The sequence below is a fragment of the Melozone crissalis genome, unplaced genomic scaffold (assembly GCF_028551555.1).
Source record: "Melozone crissalis strain CALT ecotype California unplaced genomic scaffold, PUWL_Pcris_2 ptg000198l_1, whole genome shotgun sequence".
Lineage (NCBI taxonomy): Eukaryota > Metazoa > Chordata > Aves > Passeriformes > Passerellidae > Melozone > Melozone crissalis.
The window spans coordinates 1,288,037-1,307,241 of record NW_026535962.1 but is presented as its reverse complement, the minus strand read 5'-3'; the positions used below and the strand labels follow the sequence as shown (position 1 = coordinate 1,307,241).

Genomic DNA, 19,205 nt, shown 5'->3' with positions numbered 1-19,205 from the left:
TACTTTACAGGAAAAAAATTCTATGCATTCCGCAGGACTATTTTACAAAGAAATAGCTTAACAGTTTGACACTGGTGTACAGTCAGCTACCGGGGGCGCGGGGGGCGCGGGCCGCCCCGCACACGCGCGAATGTCAATAAATACACTAAGGCCGCACAAAGCAAACAGTCGTCCAGGCAATTGTACACGTCCTCTGGAGGCAGAGACCTTAGATAAATTAAAACCACAGAAAAAAATAATCGTAGCTGCCAATCAAATCAAATGAAATCACGAAACAGCAATACAGGAGTCGGTATCTTTACATGTTGTACAGAGAAATCAGGAAAAGCGGGTGTGCGGGTGCTCGGGGTGCCCTGGCACTGCTCGGAGCCCTCAGGAGGGGACAGAGGAGGCTCTGGGGGACAGGGGACGAGCCCTGGGCTCCTCTCGCAGCCCTCAGGGCTGCCCAGGCTCAGCACACCTGGGGAACTGCAGGGTTCAGCACTCAGCTCATGGGGAAAGCTCTGACAATTTGCCTGACCTGTAACACAGGGAACCTGGCAGGGCACAGCAGGACACTGAAAAGTGTCCCTTAGGATGCCCTGGGGACACCTCGTGGTGTCCCCCCTCCTGGAGCAGAACCTGGAGCTTGTCTAAAAGAGAGGAAATCAAATTCACCCTGCATTTGCTGGCCCACTTCTAGCCCAGCTGAGCCACTTTATCCCTGGGGTGTTTTAGTCACCAGCACTTGATTAAAGCCCAGCCTAAGCCTCAGTTCTGTTTCACAGCACTTGGTCAGTGACAGCTGTTCCCAGCACAAAGCTGGGCTGTTTTCTACCTGACACACATCACAGAGCATAAATGGAGCACTGAGGATTTGCAAAACTGACCAGCACATTTGTATTTAGGAACTGTTCTGGATCTGCTTTCCACTGTGAGTAACAGAAAGTTAAGACCTCAAAAACCATCCAGTCCCAGCTCCCTGCCATGTGCAGGGACACCTCCACTGGGCCAGGATCCCCAACCTGGCTTTGAAAACTTCCCAGGCTGGGGCATCCACGGCCTCCCTGGGCAGCCAGACCCTCACCACCCATCACATCTCTTCCTTATCTCTCACCTAAATTCCTCCTCTTTTGATTTGTGCCCGTTTCCCTTGTCCTGTCACTCAGCTCCTGATGAACAGCCCTGCAGATCCTGGAAGGTGTCCACACTGAACAGCCCCAGCTCCCTCAGCCTTAGAACAAGCCACCAAATGTGGCTCAAAAAATCACATCAAATCAAAGGTGATTAGCTCATTAAGGAGCCTGCTTTAGGAAATATTGGAGAAATTCAAATAGCAGCTATTTAACATGAGATATTCAGGAATATTTACTGGATTTGTTCTGCTCAAACACTAAATGGCTTGAACTCGTTATTTCCTCTCTAAACTGCTCTAGCTCATAAAAAATCAGAGTTGTACAGGTCTTGGGCTGGAAAACATTTGCATTTGTCCCATTAAGGCTTTGTTTTGGGCACCTGAAGCAATGGCTGGAGACTGAGCAGCTTCCCAAGCAATCCCTCTCACACTTTACACCCAGAGTTGAGGTGGAATTTGAAACTCTGCCAGTTTGGTTAAAGCACAGCAAAGCTGAGCATGGATTTAGTAAGAGATTCTCAAGCAGCTTGTTCCTCTCCCCCTCAGCCTTCCAAAATAGGATAGCATCAGCAACATTCAGGTCATTCAGATACCTTTATTCATGTGCATTTCAATCTGACATTAGGTTTAAGTTAGTAACTGAGCAGAGCACAGAGAGCACGATGCTATTGGCCACGTCCCTCCATGCAAGAGGAAGTCAGAGCATTTTCCAGCTATTTCAGGCTGTTGTCACAGATTTCACTAAAGCTACAGCTTGGAAAGCAGCACAGACCACCCTAATCTTCCTTCCCTTGCAAACATGCTATCAGAATTTACAGAGGACTTCCAAATGGACTCTCTCTTCATGCCACCCCCATTTCCCAATTAGCAGGTGGTGCCTGGGGGCTCTCAGCCTGTTTGCTCTGCTGGCCCTGCAGGGGTGACAGTTCCTGAGAGAGCAGAGCTGGCTGCCAGGGAAGGGCTGGAGCAGCAGGGACAGGCAGAGCGGGCACGTGGAAGACTCGCAGACTTGGTCAAAAGGAAAGAACACCCCTGGGGAATCTTTGAATGTGAAGGATGAACTGAAACCACTATTGCCTGTGAGGAATTTTACTTTGCACAACCCTTAAAGCTATGAAATTCCTCTCAACATAAAAAGTGGAAAAAACCCACCAGAGAACCGACGGCTCCTTCTGAGCCGCGCTGAGTCATCTAGAATTTCTGCTAAGATTAAATTACACCCCTGCATGAATCACATTACTTCTCATCATAAAAGCTTTCCATTCTAACACCTTATTTACACAGATTACTAAACGAGTCACTACCACTTCAATCTGTAAATTAGTTTTAAATTGAAATATTTCCTAGTCCTCATTTTTGTACTGAAGACAATACATACATACACATAAGGAGTAATACAGGTTCTAACTAATCACTGCAGTATCTTCTGAGGATTATTTCTCTATCAGTTTAAAATAGTGACCTCTACACTGAGGTGCTAATATGTATATAAAAGCCTACACAAACAATATTGCACAAAGTAAGATTTATAATAGAGTAACATATTTTAGAGACCCTTATAAAGAGAAGAGTAATAATTGATATTAAAAAGATGCATCCAGAACTAACACAGCATCTTTGCTTTTGTCTAGTCTAACATAGTGTTTCAAATCTTTCCTACCCCAGTGAGGATTAGAACAAATAAAGTTATCTGGAGACAGCTTAAGTTGCACCAAACCCCAACTTGTACTCTAAATGTGGGGAGGGGGAGGGAAAAGGGACTTTTCCTTTTGATGACTGGAAAGGGCAGTAATAAATGGGGTGAGTGAAAGTCAAATACAGGTTACACATTAACATCCAGAAATATTGAAAGATTGTTTAAAAACTGTTGATAGCTGACACTCTACACATTGAGCACGTGCTGCTGATTTTTCCACAGTAACTGGGCACCCAGGAGCTACACATGGAAAAAGCAGTCCAATGCCAAAAGACTTTTTATTGTGAAATACTAATACAGAACTTACACAGTAAGGCTGTCCTTATTCTAGGAAGTCAGGTATCAGCTCAATGCTTATTATATTAAGTGCATCAGTACAAGGGAAGGTGTGGATCCATTGGACGCGTTACGACCCCATCAAAACAAGCTGCCAAGTTGGTTAAGTATTTTAAAGCCTTAAAGTGCTCAAAGATAGCAGTTTCCTCCACAAGACTACCAAGAGGTTCTCTAATTTTGACACTAGCATTTATCACATTCAGGGAAGATGTATTTTGGAAGCAAAAACCCCCACACCAAACAACATAAGCAGTGCTATGAGAAGTGTTAGGTCAGTAAGTCATTGCATTTCAACAGGAATCAGACACTTGCTTCAGTTCATTTTACAGGTCACCCTTGTAGGAACTGTAAGAAACATCAATTTCTATAGCTTGTATATAAACCAACATGTCAAGAACAGACATACCAAAAATTCCACAAATCATCAAAAGTGCTGTGCTTTCTCTATTTTTCTTCTTTTTTCTTTTTTTTTTTTTTTTTTTTTTTTACTTTTTTTAAGCAATTAAAATGAGATGGGGAAATCACTTTGCAAGTCTTCTACAAAAGCATCACTTTCTGGTGAAGATTAGAGATAAAGTAAAAGCAGGGAAATAACACTGACCAATGGAGTTCAATCATTTCATATTCCTGGAGGAATTCCAATCTGACTTTGAGAAGATATTCAACATCTCTTTACTTAAACAGAAAGAAGTGGTAGACCACTGTTACAGGTTGTACTAAGGGGTTAAAATACAACTTGAATTTTGCATAATCTGTGTAAAAAAGATATGCTTGACATTTTGGAATGTCACCTTTCTTTATAGAATTATAGGCAAGATTTCTCCAATAAAACATAAGCCAGTTATAAAACTATAACTTCACATCAAAATTTTAAAAAGTTGTTTAAAAAATGTTTGAATATATACATATCACACAGAAGAGCCTGCATGATCCTGTGGATTGTGTTGCTGATCAGACTCTATTTTAAAACCTGGAAGGGGCTGGGCCACCTGATCTGGTTGCACAAGTCCTGATATTGAAGAAACAGAGGAGGAGAGCACCCCTGGGGTAAGCTGAATTTCTATACCTGGTTCTTCAGACTCTGTTTTTACACTCACACCTTGGGGTTCACCTTGTGCCTCTGTGCTCCCAGGAACGTCACTGTTCAGGCTTGAGCTGCTCTCTGCTTTTGGAGAAGTCTCCCCCACGGGGTGGTACTGTTTGAGTCTGATGTGCCAGGCTAGGCTGCAGACTGCTGACACTGTTTTGAACTGATGAATGACATTTCTGGGGATGAAGTAGATGTCATTGTCACACAACTGAATCCTGGCATAGCGAATGCCTTCCCGTCTCATTTGGTTTAGTTTGGCTTCGTCCACCCATTGAACACACTGGGAGAAGGAGAGATGGCAAAGTCAGTGGTGAACTCTTCAAACACTCAGCATCTTCCTGTTTTCAAGTGAATTCATGTCTAAATCAGAATGTCTACTTTTCATGGGTAAAACTTCAAATTCAAATGAGAACTGGACTTTAAAAATATAATTTCCCTGATGTCCTGAGAGGAGGATGAAGAGGTTTCTATAGTTATAGTTAAAACCAACAACAGGCTGCATTGCTTGGGTTGGCAGGACTGAGTTTAGATGCTTCCATAGCTAAGACAACAGACATCAGCCAAAGCAGGAGCAGGCACACATGGCTTAATCAACAGATTGTTTCTATAGCACACCCTGGGACTCACAGCATGAACCCCAGCTTGGGGGAATGGAAAATAAAAAGGTCCCTTCCAACTGAACTATTTTATACTGAAACACAGGGAAATTTTTACTCAAGAGAGCTGAGAACTGAGGGGATACAAAAGGGATGACTTTAGGGAGAAGCTGGGATCTGTCAGAAACTCCTCCCAAAACACCAGGAATGAGCTGTCACAAGGGCAGATTTGATACCTGTGACACTGGAGGTTCATGCAGGTCCAGCTGAAGTCTCTGCACAACATCAGTGAAGTCTTCAGCATGAAAACAAACCACATCTTTGGTTATACGAGGCTGGTCACTCCTAGAAAAAAATGAGAATTCCAGGAATTGTTGAGTATTTGAGTTACAGAGCATTCCAGCTCTTCCAGCAGAAAGCTCCATTGAACCAATGACATGCTTGAGTGTTACACTGTGCACAACGTCTCAACACTTCTCAACAGTGTATTATTTTGAAAAAGAGGTATAATTCATCTATTTCCCTTTTTTCTTTCTCAATTTTTGCTGCATTCACAACAGAAGGAATGTTTGCATGGACAACACACTGAAAAGCCTGAGACCCAGGTTCAAACTGCCACTATAAAAGTTCTCTGTGTTCTAGGAACAACTATTTGCTCAATTCTTCTATTCTGTAATTGGACAGAAAAATTCTGCATTAAGGGAAAAATGTAAAACTACAAAGTAACACTGAAGTTGAATCAGTGAGGAGTTTTATTCAACAGTATAGGAAACATTGGCATCTTTTATTCTAATGATAATGCTAATGATGCTATCCAATTTCCAGTGTAATTTCTAGCTATTACAATGATGCAAGTCCAGTTTCTCTGCAAGGTCAACAGCAATATCCTGGGTACATGACCTGAGAAAGCACTGCAGCTGTGAAATTAATTACAATGAGCTCTTAGACAGCAGTTACAAAGGCTAGAATTAATATACCTGCTCAGGAAAAGAATAATCAGGGATGATGGTCCAAGTTTAAGGTTTTTGTATATCACTAAAATGTTCTGCAAGCTGCTGTTACAAATTTTTTACTGCCTCAAGATGGAAAAACAGGAGGTACACAGCTTGAGGTTTCCAGCTCTGTGCAGCTTTTGAATCACAGAATAAACTAGGCTGGAAAAGACCTTGAAGATCATCTAGTCCAACCTATGACCTAACACCTCCTCATCAACTAAACCATGGCACTGAGTTTACTTTCAAACACATCCAGTGACTCCAGCACCTCCCTGGGTGGACAATTCCAGCCATTGTCACGCTGGAGGATTTAAACCATTTCTGATTAGGTTTGTTTTGCAAGGAATTTTATTTTTTTAGAAGAAAGAGTAGCTGCATGGCAGCAGCACTCACCATTCCCCAAACTGCACAGCCTTGAGCACCCCGACAGCAGCTGTGCTCTGCCAGTCAAAGCCCTGCCCCACGTGGTCGGCGTGGGCTCGCGTCCTGTCCTCGAACAGGACCTCGCGGGGCTCGCTGGTCCGAGGTAGGTACTGCAGGTTCTTGATCTCGTTCATGGACCTGCAATGCACAAACACACACTGAAAATGGCCCTGCTGCTCAAGAATTAACGTTTGTACTGAAATCATCTTAGAATTCTGGGTGCTGCAGGCTTCAACAAAGCACTTCCCTCTGATTTTTTTCTAGGTGTTGATTTGGTGAAAGATTGAAACAGAACCAGTAAAGTACAATTCAGGTAATAAGATCAAACTTTACAAAACAAGTCAAATCACAAAATTTTTGTGTTCACCTGTGCTGAAAGACTTCCTCCAAGAATGTACCAGTATGTAAATAGAGCTATCTTGTAGAAACAGAACTTCAGTTATTTGAGAATACATCCAAAAATTCTTCTTGAAAAGACAATTAAAATATGCTTCCAAATCTCCTGAAATTTGTTTTAGAGCACTCTTACAGAGACAGAAAGCAAGAATACACAATAATTGCTGGGCAGGCATGTGATAAGTGCTTTAGCACTGCCATTATTAGGTAGCACGAGCAGTAGAAGGATCTCTGCTGTTTTACAGCATTCCACCTGCCCTCACCACCAAATTGGTTCCTGCCACAGAAATAAGATGAATTGAGTCTCCTGCAGGATAATAAAAAGAGGTTTTAATCTTAAAGCACCGATCTAGGATACGTGAGAAGTACTGAAAGATACTGACAGAAGTAGTGAAATAAAATAACCATCAGGGTAACATTTGCTTTATCAGCTGAGCCAATTTGAAAAAAAGTGAAAGTGAAACTTAAATCTGAATTAGTCCTCTGAAACGCCAGTTACACATCAATACTTTGCTTTTGTTCTCAAATCTGACACAGACTTAACTGCAATGTTTTCCCTCGAGTACAAAAGGAAACCCAAACTCACCGGCGCCGTTTGAAGGGGGATTTTGGCATATCAGCTGTGGGGATCATCTGCTCTCCCGGCCTCACCCACATGATGGGCCCATCATCACTCTGGGACCTGCACTGCAGTCTGAGACTGGAAAGAGTCCCCCAGGGCAGAGTCATCTAAAAGAAAACAGGAACAAAACAACCCACAAAACACACATAACACAAAACACTGGGTGAGATAGAAAAATTAAATGATGCCTTTGGTAAAACTGGTTCAAATCGGCTGTCAAAAGAATTGCATAGAATCTAAGTACGTTTGAGAGGTAAAAGATATTCCAAGCTAATTTTATCGAGCACAGTTTTTAGGGAAGTAGAAGTATAAAAATAATCAAGTTTATTATATAATTAGCCACCTCAGTCCATGTCTTTCAACTGGACACAGTAAAGAATGAACTTCAGTAGCCCAAATAAGCACATCAATAAAGAAAATCCCTTACAGTTTCTAATTACTTAGAAACCTAACAATTGCTTAAATATCTACAGTGCTCTGAACACAGCACAAGTCACTGCTTACTCTGAGAAATGGAGATTCTTCCAACATATCCAGGAATTCTGGGAAGTAGTCCCCCACTTCTTCATCCACGGCTCCCACCAGGCTGATCTGGCGCATGGGGCCCGCTCGGTAGGTGCCACAGCAGTACGTCCGATTGACCTGTGCCAGACAGGAGACACAACAGCAGCACAGCTTCAGTTCCCTCCCACGAGGATAAAGTGACTGATCTAGCACAGCTGGGATCAATCTTGGACTCAGCTACAGCTGTTTCAGCAGATGGGCCTTTGGGAATATGCACAGGGACTGTTCAGAACAGAGGAGAAAGAAAGGACTCCTGTCTGTACTCCTGACAGGAAATCCTTCTGGAGTCCGAATAACAGCAAGTGAATATTTGACTAATTCAGGAACAATTCAACACTTCCAGGCTGACTCGAGAAAACAACCACACAAGGTTTCATTGTGACTCAGTCCTTCACCAGCAAGCTTTAACTCTCCACTGGTTTGTGCAGTTGGACTTTTGCTTCTACATTTCAAAGCGGATGTTCCTGGGCTTTGCACATTCCAATTTCAGCCCTGTCCCTGAGGTCCTTCCCCTGGGCCTGCAGTGAAAAACCTCAAGGACTTTCATGCAGTGGTTCTGGTGACAGTATACACAGGAAACTGTACAAAAACCAGATGAAATGAGGGGTTTAGCTGGAAAGCAAGAGCTCATGGAGAAGAATTTTAGGATTACCATTTGCAGTAGAACCTGCTGTCGGTGCTGGGGTCAGAAACACTTTAATCTCACAGCTCGTGGACATCCTCTAGAACACAGCCTGTCCCACTTTGCTGGGTCATCTGGAAACTTTTCTTACCAATTTCCTGTTCCCAGAGGAGAGGCACTGGCAAGACTCCAGTGCTCTGCAGCCTCATCCTATGGACTGCAGCTGGAATGTGCCATATGGCCACAGAGGAGCTTCTGTGCAGACACCAGAGCTGATGTTACAGAGCACCAGTCTGCTTTGCACAGTCACTTGTGGCTGAGCCCCAGCCTTCCACCACCCTTCAGTGTTCCAGGGTGAAAAACTCCAGCTGTTCTCCATGGCTCAGTGGTGGGACAGCACAGGCAATCACTGGTAAATGTGCAGTTTATGTTCACCCAGGCTGATGCATTTTAGAACTCCACTTAGAGATACATGCCAGTAGCAGCTCAGCTTTTAGTTTCAGTTTTGCATGTTTAGCCAGCAAACCAGACGTCATTAAACTACTCCATGTTGTTAAAGGTAAATTAGGAGAGACTAATAAAGGAAGAACAGAGTTTCTGCTGCAATTTTATCCTCCAGCAGCAGCCACAGATATTTCACTTAATGATACAAGTTGAGCTACTCTATCTGCTGAGTGCAGTTCAGAGCAGGAGCACTGGAACACCACAGCAATATTTTTATATTTTTGTTCTGTGCACATACAGAAAAACTAAGGACTGAAGTGCTCTGGTCCTTATCCAGTGAAGTTAAACTGCCTGGCACTGTTTATGTAAGTGCAGCCAGACTCCTTCCAGATGAGTTCTGTGCTACTGAAACCACCTGGTGAGAGTCACTAGTATTTTACAGGTGTTTGTCATGAGTTAAAATGAATTATAATTCCATATGCAGGTTTTCCTTGTAATGTTTTCAAAGGAAATGAAAAATTAGAAGCTTTAACTTTGTTTTTAAATGCACTGGAACAATGGAAAAATAGACAAGAACTCGGGAGCTATAAAGGAAACAGAAGAAATACTTCAGGGAAACACTGGATTTCAATGTTTTGCTAGTTTCTAACAGAAACACACTTGAGAATTAAACCCAGGACATGTTTACACTGACAACACGCACCAACCCACGGCAATCCCCAGCAGGCTGTGCTATTCATCTCAAGCACCTCAGTCACAGGGGATCTAGTCTGCTACTTCAATATGCCATAACAAACTTCTTCCCAGCATGTCTCTCATTCTTAATTCCTTCTGAGCAGCAAACACTGGTTAGGCCAGTGGTCCCAACAACATGATGCAATGAACATCTAAAAGAACAGGCACCTTGCTCTCCCTTTACAACTGGGAGGTTTAGTGTCCCATGAGTAAGCACCCTGCTTGCTGCACTGCAAACTGCTCTGGCCTTTCGTTCACCAGGTGCTCCAAATTCCCTCTGAGCTCTGTTCACTCCACAGTCACCTCCGTGCACCCCTCATTGCAGGGGAGAAAGCTGAGATGATGAAATAGCTGAAGTAATTTCATTCTATCCATCAGACCTCTCTCCGTGTTTTTTATTTTTGTTTAAAGTTCAGCTCTTGTTTAGGAATTTAGCTGGGGTCACTCCAGTTCACAGGGCTGCCAGAAGTCAGTAACTCATTACCACAGCACCTCCCTTGTATGATTTGTTCCCTGAGCTGCTTTAAAAGCAGCAGTGGATCTCAAGCAGTCACTGCCACTGGTTTTACTGTTGCAAAAGGACAATGGGGCCAGTAAGACAGCTCAGGCAGCCTGTGCCCTTCCAAATGCCACCCAGCCATCACTGCTGTGTACCCCCACTCACAGGGACTTATGGGCACGTTTAAAATTAGCTCCAGTGCTCATGGAGCCATTTTCTCCCAGCTGCACCATGTGCTATCAGTGTTTCCCACACTGGGCTGAGAACAGAAGCAGACAGAGGCAGTGTTTCCTGTCAGAGGCTCAGAGCTGGTGTTTATTTGCATGTTCCTGAGGCACCCCAGCCTCACCACGGGTTAAGTGAGCAGCGCAGGATGAGAAGAGGACACACAGATGAGGCATCAGCTGGAGACAAATGAGGTTAAGTCTCTGAAGTTTCTCTCCAGTTGCAAGAAAAGCATGGATCAGTTGACAGCAACAATATTTCAGCATGCCAAGTCAGCTATAAAACCAACCCCACAAAACCTTGGCTCCAAGGAAGAAAGCAAGAGCACAAGGCTGGCTGCTGCTGAAGGACAAGGCAGTGACATGCCAGCACAGCAAGGGTGACATGCTTGACTAAAATCTGACACAGTGCAGGACCACTGGGCATTGTTTATATGGCTTTAGTGACAAACCAAATGAAGGATGCAGTACAGATGCACAACTTCTTCATTTCATACTTTGGTAGCTACTGCTAAAAAAAAGAAATTGCCCTTCCACAATCAGAGAAGTTCAAACTGTGATGTGGTTCCTGAACCAAAGGTGTCAGCAACAGAGGAACGTGTTCTGAACAGCAGGAGTAAGAAAACTCACCCAGTTATCACCTGTTGGCTGCTTCTCCCACCTTCTTCCAGAAGGAAGAGCAGCTTATGCAAAACCTATTTCCCCAATTCTCTTTCCTGGCCTCTTCCCAGAACCCCCACACACCCTCTGTGACAGTGTAACTGTTCTTTGGATCACAGAGAATTCATCAGGCAAGTTGATCAGTTGGGAAAAAAAGCAGAAGGGTTTTTTTAACTCTAAATATATTCCCATTCACTGAGGGGAAGCAGTTGTACTGAACAAGTGATAAGGAAAATAAGAGTTCATTCTAACCGCACTGCAAAGAGCTTCCAAATGAAAGTGTGCCCTTATGTGAGGAAAGCTTACAAATTACTGCTCAGTGATTTGAGTCTTGAAAGCTCTCAGCCCAAGTGAACAGCTCCACACTGAAGCTGAGCTCCAGCATTGAAGTATTAGAACCAATGAGAGACAATGCAAGCAAAAAATCCACAGGACACTGAAGCTTAATTACTTTAAGATACTGAAACCAAACATTTATATAACAAATACACATTGGAGTGCTTTGCTGTAAACTCACTGCCCTGAGAACAAAGGAATTCACCTTGCAAGGCAGTTAATTATCACTAGACTTACCAAACCCTTCAGATTAAAGTCCTTATTTTGAATACTACAATCCAGTTTCTCTAAAAACACAAACCAGCTGAATGCTGTGCAAGCCAAAGGTCACATTAACTTGCAGTTTACAGAACACATTTTGATTTCTGAATGCTGAATCTTCAGGATTCAAGACTCCCTAAAACTCCCAACCCTCTTGGCACAGGTCAGTGCAGCAAACAAACTCTACAGAGAGAAGGAACCCAGAATGGAGGCAATGTAACTTCATTATAAATAACCAGTGTTACAGCACACAACAGTGCAACAGTTTAACCTGCTAAAGCACAACTATGAAGTGCTTCTGTACAGCACAATTCTCACTCAGAAGGGTGAAAAGTGAAGCTTGGCCAATCTGTCCAAGCCCCACCAGAGCTGCCAAGGAACAGGAGCACAACAGCCACGTTCAGCACTCAGGCCCTTGAGCCCTTCCAAGATAAACCAGCCTGCAAAACCTGGGCGAACCCCCCAGCAATCTGTGTTTCCTCAGCTTTTCCATCACCTGTATCCCTGAGGAGCTGCTCCAGCTGCCTGACAGCTCTGTTTGCTCAGGGAGAGCTGCACCAACACACTCCAGCCAGAGAGGATTAACCAGGTCATGCTGGAGCTGGGTTTAGAGAAGTGGTTTAGACCAACTGAACCTTATGTCATGACTCAATCTTAATCAAGTTTAGACAGTACTTAAAATAGAATTAATTGAAGTACCAGCAGACTATAACTCAGCAAAGCCTCTTATTTATTACCATACATTCCTCACGTGTATTTATAGTGCCAGCATGCATGTTCACAGAACGTTCACCCAGAAAAAATGCAATTGTTAAACATTCCAGAGGCTCTGTTTGGCCATCTCAGGGGTCATCACATGCACTCCAGCCAGAATGCAATCAGGACACTAAAGAACATGGATAAATCACTAACACAGAAGACTTTAAAGCCTGACCTGTGGACACATTTGACCCCTACAGCACACAGGTGTGTGCTGTGCAGAAGTGCTGCTGCCCACAGCAGTGGTTCATATGCTCAGATTGTTTTGGGGTGCTCTGCACCCAGACACAGCTCTGCCAACACACAGAATTACTCGCACCAAGAAACAGAAGCTGGTTAAAATAAGTGCTAGAGCAGCAAATCGCTGCCAAACAAAAAGCCAAGTGTCACAATTATTCATTTAATGCTATTTAAAGACTCCACAGTGACCATGCAGTAACTTTCTGTAAAGCACTAATTGTTTTTCCAATGCAAATCTTGCTTTTAAGCATTTGGTAAAGCCTGCAGAGATCCAAACAGCCCACCCACAAGCACTAACACTCCAAAGTCTGTTGTTAAAGGTGTGTTTCTATCATACTGAACTGAATTCCACTACACAGTTTCAGATTTATCCTCCCAACAGGTGAACTAGTAAATGTAATTAATGTCTCAAGTAAAGACCTTAAAGATAATCAGCAGTTTGGATCCATTCTCAGACTAAAAAGAAAGAAGCCTTATTCCATCAAAAAGAATTTTATCTAAACTGGAATCTTGTGGTCTACTCATAGATACTTCTGAGTTTGAGCACAAGACTAAAATTCGAGAGACTTTCATACAGGAATCTTAAAATTAGCTCAGTTTTTCCTGTTGCATCCATTTAAGTTACATGGAGATACAGTTTCAGAATTTAAACCAGTTTGAGCCTGCCATGGAAACTAAGGGAGTAAACAAAATGAAACTCCTTTTCAAAGGCAATTAAAAAGATCCTCTACCCCCCTTCAAGTTAGAAAGTTTAAACAGCATAAGGTACTGAGGGAATGAAGATGTTAAAAACCCTGTGAAACAGATACACTGAAACACAAAAAGTAACATCATTGCTAAAAAACCCAAAAGACCCCAAAAAGAAACTCCAGCTCTGTTGACTAGAAAAGCAGCGTTAGCATTTGCAGTCTATGCAATTCTTGACAGACTTGGCTGCTGTTTTGGACAATCTCAGTGATTTCCCAAGTTTAGAAGAAAAAGATGCTCAGTGCAGATCTGCCCTCAGGTCACAGGCAGCAGTGTGTGATGTGTGATTCACCAGCTACCAGGGAGCACAGAAAAGCTCTGAGCAGAAGCAGGAATGCACAGCACAGTAGATTAGGCCTAACATCACCTTTCTTCATCTGCTTAGAAAAATAATTTGTGATTTGCCTATTTTAAATCATGTCTGCTCTGGGTTACTGAGATTAATCATACATAGGTATTGTGCAACATTTATGTATTTCAATAGTTCTTACCTGAGAGTGAAAATTTGAAATTGTTGTTGTTTCAATGTCCTTCTTGCCCAAAATTTCCATTTTCACTGGAGTGTTTGGAAAGTTAAAAGCAAAGTAATCCAGGAAGTCTGGTAAATAGGCAGCTGCCCCGTGCACTATGGCTAAAGCATAGTAAGCTGCATTTTTATCATTTTCACTGAATGACAACGCAAGAAACTCCTCTGCAAATCTCTCCATCTCCACTGGAGACAAAAATGAGAGTTCATCCATGTAGGCATGCAGGACCAGGGCACCTCCATTGGACTGGTGCTCCTCGTGGATGAAGTTGCTGAATTTAGTGCCAGTCTTGAGGAAGCTGCTGCGGACAGAGTGCTCCTGGTGCGTCACAAAGGGGGTCTGCACTCCCTGGGGTACGCGGTACTCCTGCATGCCCAAGTTCAGTCTGCACAGCTGCTCGTCCTTCAGGTACCTGAAGGATTCCTTGTTCATTTCCAGGCTGTCACACTGTCCTTGAGCCAGAGTCTCCTTGTCAATGCGGGTGAGCCCGGCACACACCGTCTGCACCTCCTTGTTGTACATCTTCAGGCGCTTTCCCCTCACATCCTCCCGGTGTTTCTTTTTCTTTTTTTTCTTTATCTTCTTCATAATAAGACTGTCAGCTCGCTGGGTTTTGCCATTTTCATCTGGAGTTTCTGGCAGCGACAATAAAGAGAAGATTAGAGTTCTGCAGTTGCAGCATATTCACCCCAAAAGAATTCAGGCCTCTCACTTGCTGAAGGGATCTATTCCCAGGGACACTGACCAATTGGAAAACATTGCATTTTTGGTTGTATAATTAAGTCAAAAGCCAGGGTACCTATAATTATACAAATAAAGCCTTGAATTAAGGAAACCTTACAAAATTCTTGCTTAATATTTTAGAAATACTTCAATTTTTAACAGATTTATCAAAATACCTTTAAAAGGAGTCTGTATTTCAGAACATCTATAATTAAGTACATTAATAACTTCTGACATTTAAGGCAGTGCCGTGCAGGGGAAGAGGATAAACAAGTATGTGTAACATTTAAACATTAAGACTTTCATTGCAGAGCACTTCCCTGATTTTGGATACATGATAGGGAAGCAAACAGAGTAGCACTAAAGAGCTACAAGCTTTACTTACACTTGGAAGTAAAAACATTTAAACTTAGATTGCTGATCTTTTAAAATTAAAGGACCCAAATCATCACATCAACAAATTCAGTCTTACAGTTAACAATTCAGTTAATGGAGAGAAAGAAATTAAGAGCCTGCTTCAGTTATTTGGGGTTTTTTTTTTTGAGGGGTTAATCAACCTCTAAAAGGCAGAGAGATAAAATGTAAAGAAATAGTTCTGTCAGGCAAAATGGAATAGTTTAAGTTGTTCTTCTTTCAAGAATAAAAGCTAATTCAAATAACATTTAGCAAGGGACAAAGGTAATTAGAAAACTTGATGGCCCAGCTGTTACAAACTCAATTGCCAAGACAAGGTTTTAACGTGCCTGAATCAAAGAACCATTTCATCCAAGAGTGCCCATAAATCTCCACGAGCTGTGTTAGCAGGACAGCCGTGGGGATGAGAACAACCTGCTGCTGAAGGCAACACCTGCCTGAAGATGCAGTAACCAAAGTTTTACCATTTCCCCTCAGCACAGGGCTTTGTCCTAAATTAATTTCCTTTCTCTGGCTGACATTGGTATTCCCTCTTCATTCTCTTAGAGCATTTAAGTTAAAGAAAAAAGCCACGTTGCACTGTTTTATGAGCAAGGGTGTAGTGCTAAACACAGGCAGCTGCAGGTTCCTCAGTGTAACCGGTGTTTAACTGGATCATTACTGGTTTGGTCTCGTTACTGAGAGGGCTGACCTTCATAACAGCCTGGAGTAAGGAACAGAGTTACTCATGGAGCAGAGAAAGAGTCGATTGCTTAATCCTCACTTCATACAATAGTCTTAGGACCTGAAATACAAGTTTTCACCGTGCTGCTGCAGCCCTTGCAAACAGCAAAGGCCCTGATCTTTCTGTTTCAGAGAAAGCAGGAAAAGCAGGGTGGTATCACTCGTTCTGGGAAGCCAATGAAATGGTTCTTGGAATGAGGTTTGCTGCAGGACTCGGTGTGAGGAGTGCAGGGTTTGCTCACTCACTGGGCTCTGAGCACACACACTGCTTTACTCACTGAGAACGTGCAATTCACACACCAGGGGTCTGTCCTGGACACCAGAGATCCCAAGCTGCAGCTAAACAAGGATTTCATGGCACCCCAGTGCTGCTGGGAATACTTCCCTAGGCACGTTTCTAAGAACATTAAAGGTCTCTTACTGCAAGCATTTCTGCTCTCAGGTACAGTTTTAAAACCTCACACATTTTAATCCAGAGTATCTTCCTGTTTGAAGCCAAATCCTCATAACAGACAGAGGAATCCTTGCATTTGGGAGCTTCCAGTGAGCACTTGTCTGCTTGCAGGATAAAAGCTGCCCTGGCTGCTGCTGGATGCATTGAACACAGCAGAGTCCCACTGTTCCAGTGAGTAACTGCTGGATTCAGTGACATTATAATAATGCCTGGCAATCCTGAAGGAAATAGAGTTTTAATTATTCCTGTAAATAAACAGAAGGCCTCCAGCACCTCAAACACAAAGAAGCTGTGGACAGGTCACTAAACTATGGGCTCTGCAGTGAAGCAGAGTGACAGCGGTGCCAATAACTCAGGGTATATAAATATACTAAAATGATCAGACATCCCACAACAGAACCAGAACCTTTATTAAACAGCAAAAACACTGGGAGTGTTCACTGTCACCTGGGGCCACAGATAAGCATGGCACAGTCAATGTAATAGGTAATTTAATTAGATTATACAGCAAAATAACAAGGGATAGTCAGGAAATGAAACACAGCCCCATCCCAAAAAGCACTACCCCTTCTGCTGAGGACAGGCACTGAAGAGCTTCAGAAAAGCAAACAGCTTTCCTTTACAAATCTGGAACTTTGATGCTCATTTTCACACTGTTTAAGCCTTCATTAAGAGGCCTAATTTAATTCTGGGTTAGAACTGACACACTGACACTCCAGTCTACAAAGTTACACTGCTCCAAACTTTTGTTTGATAAACATTGGTAAAACTTCAGAGGTTTACAATCAGAAGTTTTTTTTAATCTGTATTCAAGCACAGTGGTGTGGAAGCATTAACTAGGGGAGAAAAGCCTCTCCTGGTACCAGTTTTGTCTGTTCTTAAGATAGGACTATCTAGGCTTTACTCCACAAACACTTGACTTCTGTAAACAAGTGCATCTCTGGTTTCTTTGGCACAAAACCTGCCCATACACTCCTCAAGCATAATTCACCACATTATACTTTTAATTACAGTAGCTTTTGCAGTTATTTTTTATCTATGTTGCTCTCTCCAAGAAGCTTTTTACTACAACAAATCTCTGAGCAGAACCAAAACAATCACTCTGTACTGTTAAAAAAAAATAAACAAAACCACACACAGCACATGCCAAAATCCAGAGATACTTTGGCCTTTCAATAAAAGAACACACAGAATAATTCGGGCTGGAAGTGACCTCTGGAGATCATCCAGAGAAACCTCCCTGCCAAGGCAGGGTCACCTGGAGCAGGTGGCACAGGTTTGGAATATCTCCAGACAGGGAGACTCCAGGATCTCCATGGGCACCTGTTCCAGTGCTCTGCCACCCTTCATTGAAAGAAATTCCTCCTCACGTTGAGGAGGAGCTTCTTGTGTTTTAGTTTATGGCTATTCAGCCTTGCCCTGTTGCTGGGCAGCCCTGAAAAGAATCTGGCACCATCCTCTGACAACCGCATTGAAACATTCGTATGGAATCACGAGATCCCTTCTCAGGCCACTTATTAAAACCAACCATAAAAAATTTAGAAAAAACCTAACAAACCAGCAGCTCCTCACACGTTAATGTGAAGAAGCCTTTACTCCCACAGCACTCGCACGTTGACCGTGCGACGAGGGCGATTCTGACAGCAGCAGCAGCAACGCGGCCGCCCCGCGCTCGGTGCCCGGGGCAGCCCCGCCGTGCCCGCTACGCCACGGCCGGAGCAGGGCCGCCGATCGCGCCGCGCTGCCGCCGCCCGCTCCCCTCCACAGGTGCGCCCGGGGCTCCGAGCGCGGCGCCGCCGCCGCCCGGCCGAGCCCGCCGGGGGCACCCGCCGGCCCCGCGACCCCCGCGCTCCCCCCGCCGCTCACCTCGCTGGCTGGGCCGCCCCGCCGCGCCGTCCGCGGGGCTGCCGCGCCTCGCCTTGTGGCCGGCGGGCTCGGCGTGGTGCCGGTGGTGGTGTCGGCGCTCCCCGGGCGGCGGGAGGCTGAGCGGGGAGAACGTGAACAGCCCCGCGGCGGCGGGGAGGGCGGGCGGGGGCAGCGGCTCCGCCGGGCCGGGCCCCGCCAGCAGCGGCTGGCTCGGCCGGGCCCGCTTGGCGGCCGGTGGCTCGCCGGGTGCCGCTCGCCGGCGGCGGGGCCCGCGGGGCCGGGCGGGCCGGTCCGCTGAGGGCGGCGGCGGCGGCGGCGGCTCCTCCGGGGCCCGCGGCACCGCGGCGACCTGCGCGGCCATTTCAGGGGCTCCCTCACACACATTTAAATGGCCCGAGCGCCGGGCGCCGCCGCGCATGCGCTGCCGCGGGGCACCCTGGGACGTGTAGTTCGGGGGCGGGGCCAGGGGCGCGTGCGCGCTGCGCGGGTCACGTGGGCGGCGGGAGGAGGAGCGCGGAATTGGAGAGTGCGGAGGGATAAAATCTTTTATTTTAGTGGCGTTTGTCGCTTGTTCTAAAGTGCTTCATCCATTAAACACCGGCCGCGGGGTGCTGCCGAGGCTTTCCCCCTAAGGGAGATGATGTGGAGCTGCTGGAGCGAGCCTAAGGAGGTCATCCCTGCCCATGGCAGTGGGATGGAATAAAATAATTGAATCATAAAATGACTAGGAGGTTAGGAGGGAGCTTAAAAATCTCGTTTCACCCACTGCCATGGGCTGGGGCACCTTCCACCACAGCAGGTTGCTCCAAACCCTGTCCAGCTGAGTTTTCCATTCCAGCAGTGGTCAGCAGATTCTTCTTGACCAAATTCCCCAAATCCCACCTTAGTTTGGTGGGGTATTTTGGTGTTTGGGGTTTTCTTCCCCCATCTATACAGGAAACAAATAATATAAAGCAATGTTCATCTTTATCCCTCCCCACTGATCAGTGGAATCTTTGAGTAATCTGGCAAGAAATCTCGTCTTCCCTGTTCCCACCTGAAACTGTGCTGGAGAATCACAAATCCTTGAAAACAGCATTGTTTAAAATACAATAATATTTTCCTTGCTGTCATGGTGTTTTGGGATTTTTTTTTCCCAG

At 44.6% G+C, this 19,205-nt stretch overlaps 1 protein-coding gene across 1 annotated transcript; it reads right to left on the bottom strand.

Moving 5' to 3' along the window:
- Window positions 1-3,665: 3,665 nt before the first annotated feature.
- RSBN1 (round spermatid basic protein 1) lies at window positions 3,666-18,427 on the bottom strand. Its single transcript, XM_054294014.1, has 7 exons — window positions 18,067-18,427; window positions 13,851-14,521; window positions 7,773-7,910; window positions 7,233-7,375; window positions 6,221-6,388; window positions 5,069-5,177; window positions 3,666-4,516 (listed from the first exon to the last, which is right to left on the bottom strand). The coding sequence occupies exons 1-7, from the start codon at window positions 18,425-18,427 to the stop codon at window positions 4,055-4,057; spliced, it is 2,052 nt and encodes a 683-aa protein (XP_054149989.1). The 3' UTR covers window positions 3,666-4,054.
- Between the last annotated feature and the right edge of the window lie 778 nt (window positions 18,428-19,205).